At 40.7% G+C, this 23,410-nt stretch overlaps 2 protein-coding genes across 2 annotated transcripts; one reads left to right on the top strand and one right to left on the bottom strand.

Moving 5' to 3' along the window:
* Positions 1-8,233: 8,233 nt before the first annotated feature.
* On the bottom strand, positions 8,234-13,411 carry pus7l (pseudouridine synthase 7 like). Its single transcript, XM_070929122.1, has 10 exons — positions 13,278-13,411; positions 12,269-13,103; positions 11,855-12,014; positions 11,450-11,669; positions 11,210-11,308; positions 10,941-11,022; positions 10,407-10,572; positions 9,665-9,791; positions 8,955-9,008; positions 8,234-8,862 (listed from the first exon to the last, which is right to left on the bottom strand). The coding sequence occupies exons 2-10, from the start codon at positions 13,056-13,058 to the stop codon at positions 8,488-8,490; spliced, it is 2,073 nt and encodes a 690-aa protein (XP_070785223.1). The 5' UTR covers positions 13,059-13,103; positions 13,278-13,411; the 3' UTR covers positions 8,234-8,487.
* Positions 13,412-16,131: 2,720 nt separating this feature from the next.
* On the top strand, positions 16,132-21,660 carry LOC139305399 (tetraspanin-8-like). The gene is made up of 9 exons (XM_070929370.1): positions 16,132-16,191; positions 16,926-16,994; positions 17,742-17,858; positions 18,022-18,096; positions 19,095-19,190; positions 19,573-19,665; positions 19,825-19,896; positions 20,533-20,616; positions 21,526-21,660. The coding sequence occupies exons 1-9, from the start codon at positions 16,132-16,134 to the stop codon at positions 21,658-21,660; spliced, it is 801 nt and encodes a 266-aa protein (XP_070785471.1).
* The last annotated feature ends 1,750 nt before the right edge of the window (positions 21,661-23,410 follow it).

Here is a 23,410-nt window from a genome sequence, read left to right as displayed (position 1 = left end):
GACATGCAGGCTTTGTGCTCCTCCAAAGAACCATGTCAGTGAATAAAAAAGAAAGAGGGCATGGCGGTCCATTGAGCCTGTGTATTTACACAAATCATAGCAAGGAGCTGATAAGAGATTTCAGCAATAGAGGGGATAATGGCTGAGGTGTTTTGGATCAGTCATGGTATGACTGTGTATTTTGTTGCTACAGAGTAGTTATGTTTTATCATTTCGACCATCTACAAAAAGCAATATTCATATCTGTTTCTCCGTGTGTGGCCTAAACTGTTTTATTCCAAAACAACCTCATATCATCCCATCTGTTGTTCTCAGTTGTTTCTACTCAACAGAATGCCACCAATTCAGCATTTTTCATGTCCATTTATGATGAATGATTTTTCTTTTTTCTCCTCCTAACTGAACCAAATCCATTTCCTCTGCAGAACAACGGTTTTTAAAAGAACCACACGCACAGATGCATGTCAGGTTGTTCCAGATGCCCCCAAACAATGGCTCCATTCTTGGCAAACTCCCCTCTTACTAAATTTAATTAGACATTGAACTGTTGCATACTCCGTACTTTGTGTTCTTGCTTCTCAACCCCTTTTGTTTTTTGTCTTCTCTCCCTCTGCCCTCTTCACCGGCAGTTAGTGTAATTTAGGTTTACAGACCAACAAGTGCTCGGTGCTCAGTTTGTCCGGAGTGAGTGCGCGTTTAGCTGTAAGACAGAGGATATTTGTGAATTTCTCAGACATGTGGAAGCTGCCAATTAAGACAAGTATGGAGGTTTGAACTGAGTTTTTTTGCTTTGTGGTTTGAATGTGGTGGAGCGTGTCTTTACTCTAACAATATATGGAGTCTGCATAGGAATGCAGTGTCCATTTTACTAACTCTTGAAGGAAAATGTTGGTGGTCTTGCATGTTTAGCCCAAATTATTTAGATTAATGCAAACCATTTTCAAGAACATACCATCATTTTATAAACTAATTTCCACCCTCCAGGAATTGCTTCCATTCACAACACTCACTTAAGACAGATAATCCATCACACATTTTAATTCCCAAGGTATAGTGAGTATTGTCACATACTAATGCAGGGGTTAGATACACGACCTACCAGCACCTCTAAAGCTCATTAACCATGCTAGCATCTTGTTTTTTTAATCCATACTCCAGGAAAATCACTGCGCCAGGCCAAGAAACAGTCCCGTCTTTATGCTAAATTAAGCTAACCATCTCCTGACTCTCGCTTCATACTTAGCATACACACATGGCATCGATCCCCTAACTAAGAAAGCAAATAAGTCTATTTCCCAAAATTTCTAATTATTTCTCTAAGCGTTTGTTACAATGTAGATATGAGGCAGAAAAGGGGGAAGAAAATAGGCTGAGAAACAAAGTAAAAAGAGAGGGAGTGGACAAACATAGGCGAGATATGTGTGCCATATGTCTGCTGCTTGACTGTTTGTATAGACATAGATAGAGAATAACAGCACTAAGTATGTGCCATATCCAGTTTTAGCAGGCTATAATGTGTCTGTTAGCTTACATCTCTGATAAATAGTGCTTTTACTTTCCTCAACATATTATCTAATGGTCTAAGCATGGATGTGAGATACTGTGTAGATAATGTGGCGTATAGAGATATCAGCCAGCCATATGTAAACAATATCTGCCATTCCTTTGTAAAACAAGATGGAGGGTGAGGGGAACGGGGCAGGGGGCTTCGAAGAGAAGGAGGGTGAAGGACTGAGAAAGTGAAAAAGATGAATGGGGGGGTGGGGGGGTGGGGGAGGGCAGATTGGAGCAGGATATTTAAGAGCATCAGGAAATAACGATGGTCCCTCAGAACTCCTCAATAACCCCTACCAGGACAGGAAGCTGCTCCATCAATCACCATGAGGACAGCTCTCTCCCTCTCCTCCTCGGGCACTGAACCCAACAGACGCACCGGTGCAGCTGCTCCAAAGTGGCCTGCCTCCCATTTTCATTCCTATCTGTCCACGAACACACACAAACACACACACAGACCTACTTTGTGCACACACACAGCTGGGATTTAGCCAACAAGGTAATTACAGGACTACAGTCAGGCTCCAAACCAGCTACACCGCTGAGACACTGATTGATGTAAAAGAGAGAGGTTGATGGCAATGAAAGGATACAGGACACCAGCAATGGGCCTCTCAAGGCCTGTGTGTGTGTGTGTGTGGGGGGGGGGGGGGGGGGGGGGGGGTATATTTTAAAAGAAAAGTTCAACATTTTGAGATACGCTTATTTACTTTCTTGTTGATGCCACTATCATGACTGTATGGTAAATACTGTTTGAAGCTTAAACCAGGAGGCCGTTAGCTTAGCTTAGCATAAAGACTGGAATCAGGTGGAAATTGCTAGCCTGGCTAGAAGGTAAAGGTGTGTTCAGACAAGAACGCAAGGCGAATTTTAGAGGTGGCACGATTGCATACACGGTCAATGGAAAGATGCAAGGGGGCGGAGTTTTGTCACCATGATGTTGCCAGGCAACCAGCTAGGGGGCTCCAGGAAGTCACTGGCCAAGAAATAATCCTAGCACGTGACTGTCCTTTTTATTCCTGTTTGTGTAGAGATTAAACAAACAAGATACAACGTGGTAATTTGAAACATTTACAGGTGCTGGTAGGCGGATTTCCTTGCTCTAGCTGCTTTTATAGTGTAGAGACATGAGCGTGGTATTAATCTTCTCATTTGACTCGTCACGAAAGCATATAAGTGTGATTTCCTAAATGTTAAACAATTCCTTTAACTGTCTATTGAAACAACTCATTGTAAAAGGTCTAAACAATGTAGTTCATTTAGTGTAACATACAGTAGTCCTATGTGAGTTTCCATCAAAGCTATTTTGTGTAATGATTTAATTTCATAAAAACTAAATGGAAATGTAAGATTTATTCAGTTGAGAAACTATGGCAATGAAAAAACATTGCAAGTCCATGTTTTTATTTTTCAAGACAGCATGGGTGTGCATGCTTGCATACACTTCGACAAGGTCTCAATGCAGTCTGGAGCTAGCTGAGATAGCATTATGGCTCATCTCTCTCAGGCTCTCTCTCTCCCTCTCTCAACCAGTGGAGGGACGCCATTAAAAATAATGAGCTTTCCTTCACCTCCCCATGCTTTGCAGCCAGTCAACAGATTGTTCCACTCTGGCACAGAGTGCTCACTGTACCCAGGCAGGGGTTTAACAGTTTTTTTTTGTCTTAACTTTTACAGTGTGAGAAGAATTCCCAGTTGTAGCGAGTAACCCATTAATGGCTCATGTGCAGGCAGTTTACCGCGAGTCCTCTGGTGTTGCGCCTAAGTGTGTTAAAAGTTGGGTTGTACGTTGGGTCACAAACAGGGCAGGAAATTAAGTTTTTCCACTGACTTGAAGCAGTGAGGGGTCCGATCCAAAAGTCGACAGACACTTTTTGTATTTTAGCAGCCAGATGTTTTATGGCTTTTTATTTATTGTATTATAGAAAAGAGCCGTGTTGGATCAGTGCTTCATATGCAGCCAGAGATAGAATTTACCAGCATTTGGCTTACACTAATAACTTTCATTTTCCACCCTGGTTGCAACCACATTGTGCCACAGTTGCCATTAAGTCCATAATTAAAGACACAAAACTTGGGGTATCCCAAAACGTTAACTGGGCTCAAACACATGACGTGAACTTGTGGGGAGGGCTGACTGAGCATGCACGCTGTTTTTCACCAGCTTCTGATTCATACTCACACAGTTAGACGCACTCACACCTGGGGGCTTTCAAGTGCAACTGCGGTTTTCTGACGCTGGCATCAGTACAGCTCTACATCTGCTGCCTTTTTTTGGGAGGGGTAAAAATTTTAATTATAAACATACTACCATGAGATCATCTTTTTGATTCTCATAACATGGAAATACATACATAATACTTACCCTTTTGATACTTCAACGGGTAAATTCATTTATATCACTCTTGATACACATTGTGGTTTGACATCATGGGAAAGTGTCATCCAACTTTCACACGCTCTCTTTTTGTTCTATGGATCCAACAGCTTTAAATGTGCAGGACCCACTGATGCTCCTAAAGCACTGCAGCATTACGTTACCCATTAATCAATCTCATTTCACACAGCATTGTTGTTCGTTTTTCTTTCCGCTTGTCAATAGCTCTGCTGCAGTTATCAGGTCAGTGTATTTTCCACATGCAGGCCTCTCACATGTGGGACACTGACTGGAGTACACTAAATGGGTGAGAGAGCAGCCTCTGGGCAGCAGAGAGGTCTGGTGGTTTTGTGAATGGCAATGTCCCATGATTCAAAGGTCACAGGTCAAGTCTTGCAGATGGCTCATGTGTCCAGCCATGTGTGCCTCTTATTACATGCATTTGTAATTACCAGAAAGTAAGGTACAATAAGAGCTGCAATTACAGTGAGCTTTCTTAAAACCCATGCAAACTGAAAAAGGTACCACTTCCAAATGATTTCAAGGGCTGGTTTGTACTTTTGTGCCCTTGCAATCAAAGCACCAGAATCCAATCCAAGAGCCTTTGTGCACCTACTCCATGAATGTCACTTTAGCACACCAGTTAAATAAATCACTTAAATAAATGGCTGCAATGTAAGTGTAGGGGCTCTTAAGAAAACACTGGAAATTGTAAAGACAAAACAGAGGATATTCACATTAATGTGGCAGCTTAAAGGTAAAAAGGCACATACTTTAACACTGTAACAACAGTTATGCTTATGCTTCCATCCAACCTCTCTGGACCGAGCTCAGCCACCTTGTGTACACAGACTGTCACGTCTGGACAACACTCAGCGGGGTGGCTCCTGCAGCAACATGGCTGACAGGGGCCCAGAAAAAAAAACACACGCTCAAACTCTTTTTGCTTTCTCTTTCACTGGCACAGACACGCTCACGGACACACACGTGCGCATGCATTTTAAAAAGTGTCCACACGCACAGTCCCGTATCAGCGTCTGCTATAGTAAAAACACACAATGAACCACTTGCCAATCAACTGACTGACTGAAGGCAGCTGGAATGTTTGTCTAATCATGAATGAGGAACTCTGTGTGTGTGTGTGTGTGTGTGTGTGTGTGTGTGTGTGTGTGTGTGTGTGTGTGTGTGTGTGTGTGAACCTCCTACATTACCATAAGCTCTGAATAGGCTGATCAAACCAGAACAAACTAATGTGCACAGCAGAAATGATCATTCCTTAATCCCTCTGAATGAGCAGATAGGTCAATCTGTTTCTTGTTCAAGGACGTTGATCAACAAACACTGGCCTTCCTTGTTGCTTCGTTATTATTCCAGATTTATCCTCTCTCCTTCTTTCATTATTTAAATTTTTCCGATCTCCCCTACACTTCTTCCTGCCTCCATCCTCCACCTCCTCAATATGATCAGTGTTACCAAGACCACTAGCAGCTCCTTGTTCTTTGCGCTTATATCGCTCCCACACCTAAAGCCCCTGAAAAACTTGGTGTCAGATCAAAGTTTTTCTTGACAGCATTCAATATTCATGACTAATTAAGCAGCAAAGATAAAGTTTTGAAAATAACCTTGGACAAAAAGAGCCTTAGATGAGTTTAACACTCGAAAACTCCATTCGCTGTGGGTGTGGTTTGATCACCTTTGACAGTGACAACCAACCACCGTCATTCAGACATTTCTATTACTCTTCTTATTGGTGGACAGAAGTATGTGACATCAGCTTTTTCCAATTGAGCCTCTTGCACTTCAAACCAGTGAGAAGAACACAGAGAAAAACACAATAACAGAAATCTCTCAACTGAAAAAACAAACTGTTGCAAAAAAACACCTTGTGCTCACGTAGAACCCCACTGCTCACAGTAAGAAGCTTATTGAGAAAATATGTTTCCAGGACCTTTAAAGGGCTGCAAAAAAACATGTCCATGGTAAGTGTCTTTCATAACCCCCGGCTTCCTCCTCTTCCTTCGTCTCTCTTTGTGAGGAGAAATAAATCACTGCACGTCCATGGTATATGTCTTTCATAACCCTTGACTTCCTTCTCACTCTCAAGCCTTTGCTCCGCTTAAAGTGAAGTTGTCATCTTTGCTGCTGAAGTGGGTCAACATTTATCTACAGCCGGCTGGAATGGGATTCAGCCCGAGGACGCGAAGAAATCACTCACGCGTTTCTGCGTGGAGGAATCATAGCTGAGCAGGATACAGTCCTGTTCTCACTATCTGCAATGTACAATCAGAGCAATCATACTCTGTGTATATGTTCAATATATTTTATATTTTGTGCAGAGTACAGAATCTCCAAAGTGTGCCAGCAAAGTATATATTTGGTGATAGATCATATTCACATTTGTACGCAGATAAGTCTTTCTTGAATCCCTCTACCATTCAAAGACAGGGACATTGTCCATGTGAACACGTCAATTTCTGTCTGTGTTGATACTTGGTTGATATTTTAGTTTCCAATGTAGTTCCACTTGTTTTAGACCACCACAGAACTTCACAGTGATCACAGATCTAACCTATAAATGTCACATCCACTTCAGCTTAGATGGCAAAGGAACTAAAAGAAGAACAGACAGAATGACGACAGAACGACTCAGACACATGGGTGGTAAAGCCGTCATAGCAACCACTGCAACGACTGAGAAAGACTTTTGAAAAGGAATGTTTTAAAATGTTGAACTGTTCCATTAACGGAGGTTCCCATCTTTAACTCTTATGGTTTCCTGTGATTAATGTTATTGGTTGATACGTTCTGAAAATGGCCTGTTTCAGTCAGCAGGTTACATGAATGTGTTTAATGACACTGCAGAGGTCAAGGAGTTGAACATTTAAATGTGGAGCCTTTATGCCACCTAGGGGGACACAGGGATTCACCCAGCACGCAACTCAAGTCTCATTTAATGTCAATGTGCGAGAACTATTTTAAAAAAAAATCACTATATTATTGTGTTAGAAACATAAAGAAGAATTTGCACGTCATCTGTCAAGATCAAGTCTGACTCCCAAGGCGAGAAAGATTAAAACTCTCAAAGACTGAATCCTATACTGCACATTAAGTCTTACTGCAAGGATTTCAATTATCCACTCTCCTTTCTGGTGGATAGTATGTCATTTTGTAACAAAACTCTTTAAACAGCGAAGAAACTCATTACTGCTAATGCGTCTCTTTGGCAGACAGTTTAGCTCACAGGCAGGCACTCTATCAACCCGCGCTATGGCTTGATGACAGGCTGCATGTCAGAACCCACCTCCAACTAAAACATCCATACAGTCAGTCACTTTCCACATTGCTTACAGTAACAGGTATTAAAAATAGCCCAGAGGTACATCCGGCGCGAGCTATTCACGAGGGAGATTTTATGTGCTCCTGTCTTTAAGCATTCTCATCAAAATTGCATAAATTAGTCACAGGAGGCAAAGCTGGCTCACTTTTAATACAGATCGAATGCTGCCCCACAGCAGCATAATTACACCAGGGTTTTATGCCTCATTATATTTTATATTGCTTCTGGAATGCCTCTCCTGCTGGTGTACAGGCTTTTTCTTTTTTTTTTTACGTAACAGTGGATCATATGAACTGGCATGATGGATTTAGTCTCAGATTAGGAGTGTGGTATACTCATTCCCGTCATTAGCCTTTTAGTCATGTGGTGCAGGCGCTGTTTCCTCTCAGATAAGGAACTCGGTATCATGCCGACATGGCTGAGAGTTAATGTGGATGAAACTTTTCAACATTCACACTTTTACAAATGAGTTGAAATTATCTTTATACATTAAACTTGGAGGAGTTGGAGCCACCTGTGTTATGTGATTATCGTTGTCTGTTGTTTCCATCTAGTGGTGCTTAGTGGACAGTACAATAACCTAAAAGTTGTTTTAGCTGGGTGTACCTAATAAACTGGGTGCTGATGGATGGATACTATTGTGCCCTATTGTTCTAGGTCACAAATGATCATTCTTTGATCAATTCAATTTTTTTTCTTTTACTGTTATTAATGTTTACTAGTTTCCTTTTTCCTTTGTTTGATTTGAAAGGAATCTGAGTGTTGCAGGACTATTCAGGAACATTGTGGAGATGTTGGAGAGAGATATGTGTGTATTTGGATTTCTGTGCTGTCACCTGTTTTGATTTTTTTTTTCTCTCTTCACACATGAAAGATGAAATATGTCTTTGGAAATCAAATACGCAGCACATTTAAAATGGATTCAGGGTTACACATTTACTTTTTAAAAAGGCTGAACATTGTTGGATGGAATCGTCATCGTTTTTATTCATGGCACAAAACACAAATACTGTTAACACGGTTTTACATTTAGATTTGTTCACATTTGTTTTAATCAGTTGAACATTGTTCTTTTATTACAGTCTTATGCTCATTACTTCAACAACAAACCAAAAGGCTAATGAGAATGTATCACAACGATGGGTTACAAAAATCTCTTTTCCACTAAAAACAAGAAAACATATTGTAGAAATACATCAGGGACAATGTCCCTTGACCTCTAGGGGTCACACTTCATGATCTCTCTGAGGCAGATAGTAGCATAGCAGGAGGAGTCCAGGTCGAAGTTTAAGGTGAGGGTGAGCAAGTCCTGCTTCCCTTCTACTGTTGTGCCGTTCAGCTGCCCGTCACTTCTTCTACTGCTGCCTCCTGTCACCTCTCCTCCTCCTTCCCCGCAGGCTTCTCTCTGTAGCTGGTAGCGGAGGTTGCGTGGACAGGCCAGCAGGGGGCGGTAGCAGCCAGGCAGATTAAGCTTGAGGCTGCTGACTCGGAAGCGACAGTCACCCAGTCCGTCTCTGGCCAGTCTCTCCTGGAACCAAGTCCCCATGGCGTTTTCTGGATACTTCACAGTGTTTCCCGGCATTGGTAGTAACACCTAACAGGATCATTAAAACACAAGTAGCAACAGCAGTGAGAAAAGAAGAAATAGTAGCATTTAAAGTAGAAGTATTTCCCTAAACTACATACTTGTCCCAGTGCGTACACTCCTTCTTGCTCCTCTTGGTCCGTCACCACATGGATCTGGAAAAGCAAAGGTGGGAAGATCAGCAGCACCGACATGATGTTTGCTAAATGTGACAATGGTGACCTAACATTCAGAGTGTCCTTGAATCAAGAGGTCACAAGTACAATTCCCAGAAAAAACCCTATTTGCTGCTGAGCTGAATCACTGAATCCCACATATAATACATGCAAACTGACTGAAAGTCTTAAGTTTAACCACAAATCTTTGAGTAAAAATACAGAGGCAGGATCCCACCACTTTCCTGGACACAGAAGAATGAGTCACAGTAACTACTGAAATCATTGGGGTTTTTTTTTATTTATTTTTTACTAAAATATGCTGAGGAAGTCCAATTTCTCTCTGTTGTTCATTGTGCTCCAACTGCAGTTTCAGGCCAACATAGGGCTTTGATGTCTCAGGCTTACCGTCTGAGGTACCACCAGTGCTTATGATCACACTACCACCCCCTCCACCCACACCCGCTGGAACTCTCCTTAGTATAAGGCCAAACTGAAGCCCCATCCACCCACACCCTCCTCTCTCTCTTCCCTCACGTGTTGAGGTCACTCACCACCTGGTATAATATGCCAAAGAAGAAGGGGACAGAAAATATTGGTACATAATGAAATCTCACAGCAAACGTCTTGTTTTTGAATTTTCTATCCTCTCTTACCTGAGGTGAGCTGGTTTCCCCAGTGTCCTCCACTTTTTTTTGCCCTTCCTGCATCCACACCAGGTCTCCTCGCCTGGCACTGTGGCCCAGAGTAGCCAGTCTGTGTGCCACTGCCTCGTTCCACACTCTACAGATACCACCACCACCACAGAGATATGCACACAATTATCACTATCAAACAACTAAAGCACTGGGAGCTGGCTATAATTTCCAAACTGATTATAACTTATTATGTGAAAGTCATTTATGATTATGTTGACTCGTTTTGTAAAAATAAAGTAAATGACTCATTTAAGACAGAATTTGTTTATGAATTAAAAAGATGAAACACACAAAACACAGTGTCATCTTAGAAAACTGGTTAAAAATGACTCGTTTTTTATTATATAGTTATAGATAGTTATTAGAGTCATTGAGGATTCTGGAAATGCCTTCAGAATAATGGTATGTGTGGTTAAAAGACCGTCCCGGCTTTTAAGGTGACCGGGTCATTTTTTTTCCTGAAAATCGGCTGCTAGCTTTGTGACTCGAATGTAATGATAATACACGAGAGGCACAAACAGGGGCTCCGGTTAAACCCTGGAACATGAAGGGGACAATCTAGTGGTGGAAAGTAAGTGAATAATGTTGCTGCAATGGAGCTGCTCAATAGCCAACAGTAAAAAGCTACAACATGTTTGTGTTTGAATGGGGCAGGAACAACATAAAAAGGGTGTTTCTGGGTATTTTCTTTGCCGCTGACCTGCTACAGTAGGCGTGTGGGTAGAAGACTCTCATGCTGTGGGGCAAGCTGAGCCAGGCTTGGGCACAGCCATCCAGACCTGTACCATAGCGGTTCAGGGCCCGAAGCATCAGTCGCTCCCTGGCCTTTGACAACGGCATCAACGCCAAAGACTCCTTGGCATTATCTGGTAAGGAGACGCAGGAAAGACAAGACAGAGTGATGAAGACGATAAAACACTATGTTGAATTCCCACATTAAGGTAATTTACAATGTTTTAATATACCAAAACTCAGTTTATGAAACCTGTCATAAATGTGCTACATTAGTTGCTCTGAACACTAAAACAATTAAGGGATTTCTACCAAGTATGATGGATTCCAGCTGATTCTGTGAAATGAATAGAGGAATTGGGTTGTTGTGGTAATATTACAAGCACCAACAGAAACTCATAGTTCCTGTAAACTCTTGAAAAGTTCTTGGGAAACAACTTTCATGTCATCTTCAACCATTTTCAGGAAAAATGAAACTGAAACAGTCAGTGTTGTCTCTCACCTGTTTGGAGGAAGTGTCTCTTGGCTTGGCTCTGAGGATCGTCGCCTTCCTCTGGAGTGAAAAAGAGTCGAACAGCACCCACCTGACACACACACAACAACATACGTCACAACACACACCAACAACACAGCACTGTGCAGTCTGATGTGACACTGTTTCAGGCGACATGATGCCCACTTTGAGGAATCAATTGCTCGGCCTCATTTCACAGTGGAAGTGGAGGGTAGTAACATCTGGTCATGTACATAATAATTGTCTGCAACACTTACCATGTCTTCTTTGAGTAAAGCCAGCCCTACGCGGTCAGACTGAATGCTCTGCCCGCTCCCAAACCTCTGTGGTCCATAGTAGTTGACAAAACCTCTGGCCTGCAAAGAACAACCAGGTGAACGTGGCAGTGGATATCTATTTGTATTGTCTATTTGTACAAGTACTACTGAACAGCAGGAGTGATACAGAAACGACAGGCAAAAAAAATCAACTGAAATTAGAAAAAAATGTATTAATACCTCGACATTCTCCACTGCCTCCTTTACCAGCGCTGCCAGGCGAGTGTGTGTGTCTGCATCAGAGGAGTGTGTGTCACCGGCCCCATGTGGCCTCAGGTTGCGGACCACCAGGTCAAAGTGGTTCCCCTGCAGTCGTCCAAGCCTGAGGGGCTCGCTGACAGAGCGGATCTGAGACAGACGCATCCCTCTCTTCTCGAACTCTGCCGTCTTCTCTTTCAACCTAGTGATAAATAAATAAGTGGCCTCAGTTTCTCACTGATTTCTGGGATTCCTTTTGAGGCTTCAAAGGGAACTCAAACAATACTCAACATCTTAGGATTGTTGCAACCTTTTGCCTCGCTAGTTTTGAATAGAAAAAAATGATCCCCAAAACCAACCAAATCCATGAAAGAAATGCAGAACTACCGTTGAGTTGACACCTTCTTGACCACCATGGACTGGTAGGTGATGGCTCTCTTATCCTTGATCCCAGCGTAGGTGAAATCTGACGGCAGGACCCCGAGAGCTGCTGCCATGTAGCTGATGGCCTCCAGAGTCTCCAGGTTCTCCTTACGCAGAGTGAAAGCTGAAATACAGGACACACAGACACACACACACAACACAGCAGTGTTTTTATTCTACATTATTTATTCTACATTGCTTATGGGAAATCTAATTTGAAATGTTCATTATTTCTACTACATCTTGAAATAAAAAACACTGACATTTCAATATTAAGTGTCCTTACTCTCCCTCATGACAATAAATTAAAGGATGACAATGTCAAGTATAAAGGGAGAAAATAATCAATAATAAAAAAGTTCTAATTCTACACCTTACCAGTGTAAACGTCTTCTTCCTTGCGTTCCTCTGCAGTTCTCTTCTTCGGCCTCCCTTGCTCTCTCAGCCTAACCGAGACCGCTGTCGTCCCCTGGTCATTGAAGCTTTTAGTCTCCACCAATTTGCCAAACCTTCGGCTCAGGAAGTGGTGGACCGCCGTCCTGTGCTCCTTACTGTCATCAGGTCCAAATGTGTAGGAGGAGCCTCGCACTTTGGCATCTATGAACCTGAAGAAGTCCTCTGCTTCATCCTCTGTAACCAGCTGAGAGAGCTCTCTGTAGTCTGGGTCTTCCCTCACCCGGATCTCCGGCTGAATGGTGACAGTCATGAGGAAGGGGAAGCGGTGTCGGACGGCCCGGTGGACGTTAGCTCTGTGGTGTTTGTCCGGGAAGTATCCCAGAGATAGTTCCTGCTTGGTTGGCTTTTCATCTTTGAGAGTCAACACAAACTGCTCAAGCTCTTCGCTGACTGACTGGCCTAAAATCACACTTAAATCAAAGCTGCCTGGACTAGGTATGGTGACATCTACCCCACAATCAGCTGGATCATCAGTGTCCTGTGAGGCTGAGTAACGAGTATTCTCCTTAAACTCTGCCCTGGTGTCATTGTTTTTATCTGAGGAGGCACAGGCTGGTGTCTGTGTGGCTGCTGCTGTATTAACACGCTGTCCGGTAATGTCTATCTCAGTCACCACGAAGTCTTTGATTAAGTTTTTGATGCTTCCAAGAAAACCTTCATGATTTGATATGAAGCATGCAGGGACGTTCGCAGCATCACAGTCCTGCTTCATGGTCACTTCATCCAAACACTGCAGAATTTTCACTTATCCTTGTTGCTGAAAAGGACAGAAATACAATGTTAAAGGCAGTCAGAGTTGGAGCACATCTTAAACGTACTGTCGGGAGGCTTAAAAATGATAGGTGTTTCATTTTTGCTTATGTATAGGTTATACATGCGAAATAACCCGTCTGCTTTAAATGAATATCCGTATCATACACATAATTCCTACCTCGACTTTGGTGACACAGAGATGTACCTGCTATAACAAAGAAAGTAAAGCACGTTCCTGCCTTTAAATGGGAATATGAATTTATCATGAAGGAATAATAATAACTTAACTGTTTTTTTCTACTCATTTACTCAACGAACCCGCATGCGGCATGTAAACGAGAGGCTGTTGATGTAAACACAACAACGCTGAAACAATTCAGTCTACTTCCGCGTCATGTGACCGTCATGTGACTTTTCTTAAAGGGACCGTCAGCAAGTCCAGGAGCAGGACAAGGACCTGTTTCCTATTTGGTACCTAATAAATTAATAATAATAATCATAACAATAAATAAAACAAATGGGGAACATTTATTGATTTGTATATATGCAATTGACCCAATGATAGAACCAAATTAATCAGGTGTTTTAACTTTAAATTTGAAAATCAACAATTCCATGACAATGTGATGTGATTTATAGCTCTAGAGCAGCTACTAGATGGACCTTGTGTTATTATTGTTTTGTCAACATCATGGTGTCCATGGTGTGTGCCATGAGAGACGCAAGAGCTGCAGGGAGGCTTCGTCACCCCGTGGTGGTGTGTGATTTACTGGCACTGGCTTGTACACTGGAAGGCAGGAAACAGCACACACCCACTCTCTTGAATTATTAGTAATATGGTTGCTACAAATTGTGCCAAAAAAAAACTTTGCTGGCATTTAGTTTGACAAGGCTTTCTTCCCATAGAATGCTGTGTAAAGGGAGTAAAAAAGACCCTTCAACTCCTGTTTCCTCATCTCTAACCTCATCTTAACAACATGAATTATGTATCTGAAGTGTACCTCTTACATAAATATCTGAAAGGCTCAAAGCGTCATTCTGTGGCAACAATCAGAAAGACTGATTACTTGTCTGGGGAGCTTTGAGCAACATATGAGGAATGTACTGTTACTTTCTCCAGGATAAACACATACGCTAATAGTCAGTGGATTAGACCAGGCCATTTTTCAGCTCTCGGGACTACCTAAGCAACATCTACATGGGACTACCTAAGCAACATGTACATAAGACTACAGCGTCGTGACTGGAAAAAATATGAGAGCATATTTCTCCAGAGTGAATGTCCCTTTCCTGACTGTTGAAATCTAGGCTTCATTTCAAGGTAGTAGATCCAGATTAGTTAACCTTGGAGCCACCGACTCCAAACTGCAGGATGATCATGTTTATGGTGATGTGTTTCTAGTACTGCTGCTGCTGCTGCTTCCAGCTGCTTAGGACCAAGGCCCTGAAAGAGTCTCCTAGGGAGTGGGGAAAGAATTACATCTGCTGTGAACTTTAAGGAAAAGAAAGAATACCTGCTTGACACAATTGTGATGTTTTTGTTGGTATTTCACAAATGAGGTCCTGAAACGCCATGCTGAGTATAAGCAGTGCTAATGTGCCCCACAGGAACCAAAGCATTCAAAAACAAAGGGAGTTGGTGACAAAACAAAATGCTTATCCCCTTGTCTACCTTAGAAATACAGCACATACAAATACTTAAGTACAAAATGCACATAAACATATTAAATGAAATGAATGATGAACTCCCCCTCAATTTAATGCTGTACATTTATTTTGTTGCATGTTAAAGGGGCACAACAACGATTCAGTGCTGCATTTCTACAAAATTCTCCACGGAAGATGTTATTCAACTTTTTTTTCACAGGCTTTCTTTCACAGGGCTCTGCTTGATGAGTACCCCGTCCATTATCTCGGCTATTTAAGTGTAGTGTATTGACAAAACCGACCTAACACCGCTCTCTTCTCTCTCCTGTTAAACAAGCTCCTTTTTTACAGCAAAACAACCACTGAAAGTCACCGTGAGACCTTGTTTATGCACACTAGGTTTTCATTTTCAGTGATTGAAACATTTTTGACTTTATAGACATCATTCAAACATGGAAAGACGGATGTTACAGTGTTAACTCAGTCCAACACATGGTACTGATTTTTCTACACACTGGTGCAGGGATGTCAGTAAAAGTATACTGATGTTTCTGTAGAAGACTCTCATCTGCGGTGGACACCTTTTCTTGTAATGGTCAACAACACTCTCATGACACAAACATCTGTGTCATCCATGCCTCTGTCCATTCATGTCCTGTAAATGTGTGAGTGTGAGCCGATGCACTCGCATGTGTGTGTGCCAAACATTTTGTTGATGTGTGCTGGTGAAGTTGCCTGAAACATCTGGAAGCATGGGACAATAAGAAAGCTGTATGCATGCGTGTATTTGGATTTCTACATTTGTGTGTGTGTGTGTGTGTGTGTGTGTGTGTGTGTGTGTGTGTGTGTTCTCCAGATGTTTCTATGCTCCATCAGGAATTGCTCCTCTCTGGATCGGCTTTAACAGTGGAAGTGTTTTTGAAGGGCCAATAATGTGCATCTGTGTCTGTGTGATAGATAGATAGATAGATAGATAGATGGTGTGAGTGTGTGTGCGTGGGGCTTGATGAGAAGTCATGTGATGCACGCTCTCACTAGTCTCTTTGTTTGAGACCACAGCAGACAAAAAGTGGCCTTTTGGGGACTGAAATTTCAAGCTCAGTGTCTCACACACACACACACACACACACACACACACACAGCAACAGAAAAATAAGAATTTGGAGAGCTCTGTTTTCCTCATGATCTGACAGTCCAGACAGAGGGGGACTCTGTCTCCTCCCTACAGACCCAATGAGCGATGAGTCAGCACAATGAATTATCCAAGAGAGCCCCACATAAACATCAGGACGGTGTCCCCCTTCGCAGCATGTGGGTTTCTTACACAGGGAAGCTTTAACATCTACCACATCAACGATACTGACCGCGACTTTAAGCGAAACAAAATGGGGAAAGTGAACGCGTGTTTGAAACGGAGTTACGTTATCGTGATAAGTGTGATCGCGGTAAGTGTTTTTCTGCTGCTGCATAGTCAGATAAAGAAGACTCTTTCTTGTAAATAAACCAGCTGTCGTATCAGACGCTGAAGTCCGTTTATTAGCATTAGCAGCTAAAGCCAATTGGAAACTCTGCAGGACACGATAAGCAAATGTTATTAATAATGCTTCAGCAGTAAATTGCTAATAAAACCCCACATTATGAGCTACCAATTCCACTTTATTGTAATGTTTTAACTTTTTTTTTTTTTTTACAGTATTTCACAGCAAGCCTGCGATTGAGGATCATTTTCATTATTGATCAATCTGCTGATTATTTTACTTGATGAATTGATTCATTGTTTGGGCTGTATGAAATGTCAGAAAATAATGGAAAATACCCATCAAACTGATTCTTCTGTTTGAATAACAGTGAAAAACACTATTCAATATTCAGTTCACTCTCTCATGCACAGACAAGCAGGAAATCCTCAAAATTGAAGCTGGAATTGTCTGGCAATTTTCCAGATAATCTATTATCTGAATAGTTGCTGACGAATTTCTGTTGATTGATTAAATACTTAATCGATAAATCCTTTTGTTTCTGCACTAATCTTAAAGATTTTCGTTTGGATATTTGTTTTGGACTACACAAATGAATTTGTCAATTGTAAAAATAATCAACAGATTGATGGATAATAAAAATAATTGTTAGTTGGGGCCCTGAAAGTAATCAATAATGAAGTGTGTTGATGCTGTTGCAGATCATTAGTGTCCTGCTATTGGCATTCACTCTGTTTAGCCACGGATACTTACACCAAGAAGAAGAACTGGTAACTCATGCATTTACAGTAAAAAACACATATTACCATTTTGCAAACCGTGTTACAGTATTTTAGTAATCTGATTTTGTGTGCCTTTCCAGGCATCTATTAGCAGACAGACAAAACAACTAAGCAAATTTCAAGTGTCTGCCGAATCATTTTCAGACTGTACAGAAATGAATGGAAACAAAAAGGAAGAGCTCAAACTTGCAAAAACACTGGTGTGAAGAAGGTTAGGCTGCAACTAGTCATCATGTCCCCTCAACAAAATCTAGCTGAAGTCTTGCTTTGTTATGAAAACCTATATCACCATGTGACTGTTTCCTCTAAAGCCATCTATCTTTCTAGAAAGGATCAACTGAAATCTTTGAGGCGTGTCATTACTTTGCCATAGTGTCTTTAAAGCTGCCAGGCAACAAATGAATGATGTAATTACATACAGTGTATATATATATATATATATAATAATGTTATTGACATAAATGCCCTCACTGAGAAAGTGGCAATTGAGCTCAATTCTTGCTGTCCTTAAAATGAATAATGAGTTCGGTATTCACTTGAAGTTCAATGTCACTTTGACATTCAGAATAGTCTGTGTAAAAACTGCCTACATTGACCTCAATATAAACTGCAGGAACTAAAGACAACAATTCAGACTCTTCAGCAGCGTGCATGCATGCTGACACAGAGCTTTGAACTTTTTTCCCCTGTTCACAGAGCACTGCTGACCTGGTTCTCTGCTTGTTTTCTCCACAGCCAGGGATGCTGCTCATAGGCCTGTATGTCATGTATTTTTTATCCATCATACCTCTGGTCTTTACCATCATTGGTCTGTATGGTGCCTGCAAAGAGAAGCGGTGGGCGTTAATAGTGGTGGGTAAAGAAATGTGTTTTATTAGTAGTATATTAGTCCCTGTAGTAGTAGTAGTAGTGATAAACAACTATAAATTAAACTAAATCCTAGATCTTATCCCAGAATCTGATTGCTCATGGCTGTACATGTGTGTGTGTGTGTGTGTGTGTGTGTTTGTCTCAGTTTGCAGTTGGAATGATCCTGAGCAGTCTGTACATGACTGGGAGTGTAATTCGAGGCCTGGGTTTTGGACCACTGGTATATTACGATGTTGGCTTTGAAATGTGCTGTCCTTTTTGTGACTTTTCTTTTAGACCCACAACACATTTACACATACAAGGACCCATATAAACTATATAGGTTATATAAGCCATTCCTGATGAAATTAATACAGAAACATACATAGGAAAATGCTCTAGTTCTTGCTTTTACATTAAGTACTATAGCATGCGACCAGACAGGAGCAAAGATCAATGGACAGTTGACTAAATGCCACCCCACTTTCTGTTCCTTGCCGATTTGATTAGCTGTAGCTCGCTAGCGTGAGCAAATGCACTAAAGCACTAAAACTCTGTTGATTTGTTTCAAAAGGAAAAGCCTGTAAAATGGTGCACATGATAGCACATGCTACTAAAACAGCATTTCCCAGTGAAAAGTCAGCATCCTCACCAGCTGATGATCCAAAGATGATGGAAGCTTTGTGTATTTCAGGGTAAAGCTATTTAGCTAGCTAGTTAGCTGCGCATGCTAATGTGTGCAACTTAGATCTGATAAACACACAGTTTAATCCATCCCTTACAGTTTTGCTGTTGTGTTTTTTGTTCTGGAAAGGCAATGAAAAGACACTCCCTACAAACTCCGTAGATACAGATTCTCGCTCTACTGGTAGATACCGGTCTTATTTTGCATCCATGGTACCGTTTCAGCAAGCAGCGAAATCGAGGTCTTGACAGACCTGCTGTGCCAAGTTACGGTGGCTAAGCTACGATTGGACAGTCGCTGTTCAGTGGCAGGGATTAGCTAACGGTCAGTTGGAATCACACCATAAGTGGGGTTAGCTATAAATGAGCTATAGTACCTCACTGACACCATCCAAATTTAGATTTCAATTACTGCAAAACTGCTTTTGTTCATAACTTCAGTTCTAACAAAAACATGGCTGCTTTTTTGGTTTGACCAAATGCTTTTTTTATGAATCATAAATGTGCCTCCAAAACACTACAGCAACGTTTTACTTACTTTGTTTTGTTGTGCAGGTGGCTAAAGAAATCAGGGAGCAATACCTGCATATGCTGCCGCTGGCTAATGCTAGTACGAGATTTCTAGAGGACCTCAGCAAACTACAGACACAAGTAGGTAACCTTGTCTTTTTATATAAATAATATAATAATGATTATAAAAACTTAAAACACAGACATACAGCACCCCACTAACAACATATAAGCTAAGGAAAGGCTAAATTGAACAAAAACACCTAAATTAATGAGGGTTGTGTGATACAGAAAGCATGAGATGTACACCGATAATATGGAAAAACTACAGACGCACATGCGCTCCTGATGAAATGAGCAACTTAAACTTAATGTTAAGCTATTCGAAAGATATTTTTCAGCAGCACAAATCAGACGCAGCTTGTGAAATAAGTTGAATTGATTATTATTATTAGTAGTAGTCGGAGGAATCAGGAGGTGGGGTCAGTCTCTCTGTTTATTCTAATTTTCTCCTCTTCCTTAGCTGCAGTGTTGTGGACTGGATCAGGGCTACCTGGACTGGGACTACAACATCTCAGAATCCTGCCTGTGCACTGAAGAGTCCACTAATCCATGTGTGAGTGTGAAAGCTACTCAATTTTTAGCCAGCAGCATGGCATCACGGATGTTAATGTCGGTCAACCATTTTGGTCCAGACTGAAATACTGTTGTTTTCCTCTTCTGGTGAAGTAGACCAGTAGTCATTCAGATAATGATTCATGTCTGTGTGTTCTAGGTGGCAGTTCCAAGAAACAGCAGCCTGTTTGACTATGTGGACGATGATCAGCCCATCATGATTTACCAAGAGGTAATAAAAAACATTATAATTAAAATGTTCATTTCTACAATTACAGATTGTGTAAACTGTTATTGTGTTAATTGATGCCACAGTGAAAACGGCATTGCAACTGTAATGCAAGCAAACGCTGGTCTCAATTTATACTAGTGGATATGACACTAAAACAACAGTACAACTGTTGAATTTCAAAAAACAGCTATTAAAAAAACAAAACAAAACAATGTTGATTCCTCGCAAAGATTTTTTTTGAATGTTTAAATAAAAGTTTAGTGTTTTGGAATACAGCCCCTAAATTAAAGCGAAAGGGTCCTCATGTTGAAACAGGACGGACTTCACATTCATTGTGAGCAAAAAACTGAAAAGGGTCAAGTGTGAAAGTCATTTTTAATAGCATTTTTCTATTTTCCTCTTGCAGTTATCCTCTGACGTCAAATAGAAAACTAGGAATTGAAACAGATAATGTCACAAGTTGCACCAGGTCCACTGAAGCGCTGTTCTGTATTGCTGTATTGGGCTGTATTTACGAAGCCTGCTAATGCGAAGGGAGAGTAATACTTTGAATTGTAACATTTCTGACCCCTTAAAATGAAGCAATATGTACTCCTCATCACCAGTTCCACTGATTGATCCACTCTCCTGTTTCAGCCATGCCTTCCACACTTGATTGCGTATCAGATGAGTTTGATAAATGTTACCATGGGCGTAATGCTGGGAGTCATATTACTCTGGGTATGTACTGTCAGTCTATATGTGTCTATCATCATCTATTCTAATTTCATTATCACTTGTTCTTCATTTATACACCTGTACTTTTTACTAATGGTCATCATGATGTTCATTCTTAATACAAAACCTCTGTTTCACCCTTTTTTCCTTTTTAATCCAACGCCTTGACTTTAAATCTCTTATTATCCATAATTCTCAACTGTAGTAGCACTTGCGGAGCTTTTATTTTATCTCAAAAAGTTTGCCCAGTTGTCAGGACACTGACACATTTCCATTATTTCTGAGCATTTAAAGAACTTCTCTTCCATTAAGGCTTAATAGTGGAGGTTCAAAGTTCATTCCTAACCTCAGAAACCTCAAGGTCCATTTAGTAGCTGTTCTGGAGCTTTCGAATATTTTTATTCACAGTATTTTTTAAAGCCTCCACCCTCCCCACTAATATAACCCTATATATATATAACCCTAACCCTAAAATAATTTAACAGTGTTGAATTGGTACAACTCATTCAATCATAAAAACATAAGGGGCATAAAGAATTAGTTTAAACTTAATATGTAAACATTCAGTTATTGCTGTGTGTTCAAAGCTGTAAGCTTCACAAGTGAGTGCTTTGCAGACTTCCTCAGTTTTGCCTCTCAGGTGATATACAGGTTACCTTATATTATTGGTGAAGGTTGTCAGGGCTATATGAAACCTGAAAGGAATACCTGCAGATGGTACTGGAAATAAAATAAATAAAAAATAAATGTGGGTTAAATCTGCTCGTCAACATGTCTTCAGTGAAAGAAGCCCATCTGTTTCTGCCCCCCACTGTCTCTTTATAAGATTGCAGCTCCATTCAAAACAATGCATTGGCATAGGACAAAACAACAAAAGATGACAAAAACTGTCTCTGTGTCACTGTCCTCTAGGTATTGTCAGTAGTGTTGTGTATTGCCATCTTGTGTCGGCTGAGTCGGAAGGAAGACATCCCGACTGTGGTCTATAGTCCGCAGGCAAAAGAAGGTAACTACAACACTCTCACAGACGCTGCAGAGGACAGCTGATTTCTTTGTTTTTGTCTTTGGCTGCTCTTCACAATGGCAAAGGTCATCATGTCAGCATATTTACCTTGCAAAGTTTGGGAACGATGGGATTGGTACAGTGTATTTATGTTGCTTGAATATATCAGATGATGCGTCCAACAAGTCAAGTTGCATGAAAAAGAACACACATTTCTTTCTTAAATCTATTTGTTTGGGGGGGGGGGGGGGTTTACAATGGGGAAATTGTGGGCTAAACGACATATACTGTAAAAGAGATATATCAAAGAATTTAAGTCCAGTTAAAGAATAATGGAAAATCTTTTAATTATGTAAAATATTATAGAAGATTTGCCTCTACACACTTCTGCTACAGAAGAGAGGTGGGATATACAGTATTTCTAGCACTGCATATCTAGCACATTTCTGTCCACTGTCTTCAATGAGCATCAAATAGTTCAAATAAGAAATGAACACATTTGAACTCTGTTGTGGCATTTTCATCCCAGGAATTTAGCACATTTGATCTAAGATGTAAGTGAGAGAGAAAATAATTGAAATGAGATGGTGAAAGAAAATGTGGTTTTAAAAACAAAACAGTGATGAATGTGTTACAGCTTTAATAAGAATGTATTATGTGGTTTTGTAGCTTTTTTTATTCGGCCAAACTATGTGAACTGCATGGCTTTTTAATTAAAGAAGCTACTGGAGTACTGGTGCAGTTTTATAGTCAATGCATATTTAAACTTTGCCATCAATACTTTCATCTCTAAAAGGATGTCATTGGTATATATTGGCATTATTGGATCAGGGAAGTAATAAACTGCATATTACATGTTTTGGGTTACTAAGAAGGAAATCCAAATTCCTATAAAACGCGTCTCTTCTTCTTTCCTTAACCCCTGTGTAACAGGAGGAGAATGTACATTAAAGTTCAGGCCCTTATCATTGTCAGCTAACCTCCCAATCAGGTGTCAACTGTGTAACCTTACTGGCATCATGACAAACAAATGTAACAGCAATAATGTTTATATTCATTTTGCTTATAATAAAATGGTCGTCCGCCTTCTCATTGGTTTGGTTATTTGAAATACACCACAGAGAGTAAACATCAGGACACTTTAAAACAGAAACATGACTAACTGCATAATATTGAAGCTGGTCAAGGTGGAGCTAATTTTATTGATATACTGTTGGGTAGTTTAATCTATAACAATGCATTTTGTTTTAGAGGCTGATCATATCCTCTAACATGTAGTGGAGTGGAGGTTTAAAGTAGCATAAAATGGAAATATTAAATTAACAAGTACCTCAAGATTGTATTTAAGTACTGTACTTGAGTTCTAAGAAACGATTTCAAGACATTGAAGGAACAAGAATCCTGTTTTTTATTCCTGCTATTTACAAAATATTACAGAAATTCATTCCATAAATAAAAAAAACAGTGTATGACAGAAATAAAAATACCACACAGAACATATTGTATATTAGGCATTAATGGTTAAAGTGCACAGGTAGACATTGGATCTGCTGTTTCAGATGAAATTGGTTTGACAATATATCAGTCAAGGAGACATTTCAACCGCAGGCAGCTCATGCAGCAAGTAATATTTGAAGTGATGTGGCGTAAAGGCTTCTTCGGTGAGAGTGGCATCGGTTGGGACATTAAAGTCTCTGCAAGAATATTGATGACTCATTTTCCTACGAGAGCCTCTCACAACCTGTCTGCAGTGGCCTTGCTAAAACGTTCTCCAAACCTTGAAATCAAATTTTG

Source organism: Enoplosus armatus, chromosome 22, assembly GCF_043641665.1.
Source record: "Enoplosus armatus isolate fEnoArm2 chromosome 22, fEnoArm2.hap1, whole genome shotgun sequence".
Lineage (NCBI taxonomy): Eukaryota > Metazoa > Chordata > Actinopteri > Centrarchiformes > Enoplosidae > Enoplosus > Enoplosus armatus.
The sequence above is the reverse complement of the archived record's forward strand: the minus strand, read 5'-3'. Positions and strand labels throughout refer to the sequence as shown.

Bases quoted from the DNA above. Each gene is read 5' to 3' on its own strand.
- pus7l (XM_070929122.1), bottom strand. From the start codon at position 13,058: ATGAAGCAGGACTGTGATGCTGCGAACGTCCCTGCATGCTTCATATCA. The intron at 11,309-11,449 runs GTATTAATACAT...TGTTCTTTGCAG, and splicing joins AGGCAGTGGAGAATGTCGAG to GCCAGAGGTTTTGTCAACTA. The intron at 10,573-10,940 runs GTGAGAGACAAC...TCTCCTTACCAG, and splicing joins GAGACACTTCCTCCAAACAG to ATAATGCCAAGGAGTCTTTG.
- LOC139305399 (XM_070929370.1), top strand. From the start codon at position 16,132: ATGGGGAAAGTGAACGCGTGTTTGAAACGGAGTTACGTTATCGTGATA. The intron at 17,859-18,021 runs GTGGGTAAAGAA...TGTTTGTCTCAG, and splicing joins AGCGGTGGGCGTTAATAGTG to TTTGCAGTTGGAATGATCCT. The intron at 18,097-19,094 runs GTATATTACGAT...TTTGTTGTGCAG, and splicing joins GCCTGGGTTTTGGACCACTG to GTGGCTAAAGAAATCAGGGA.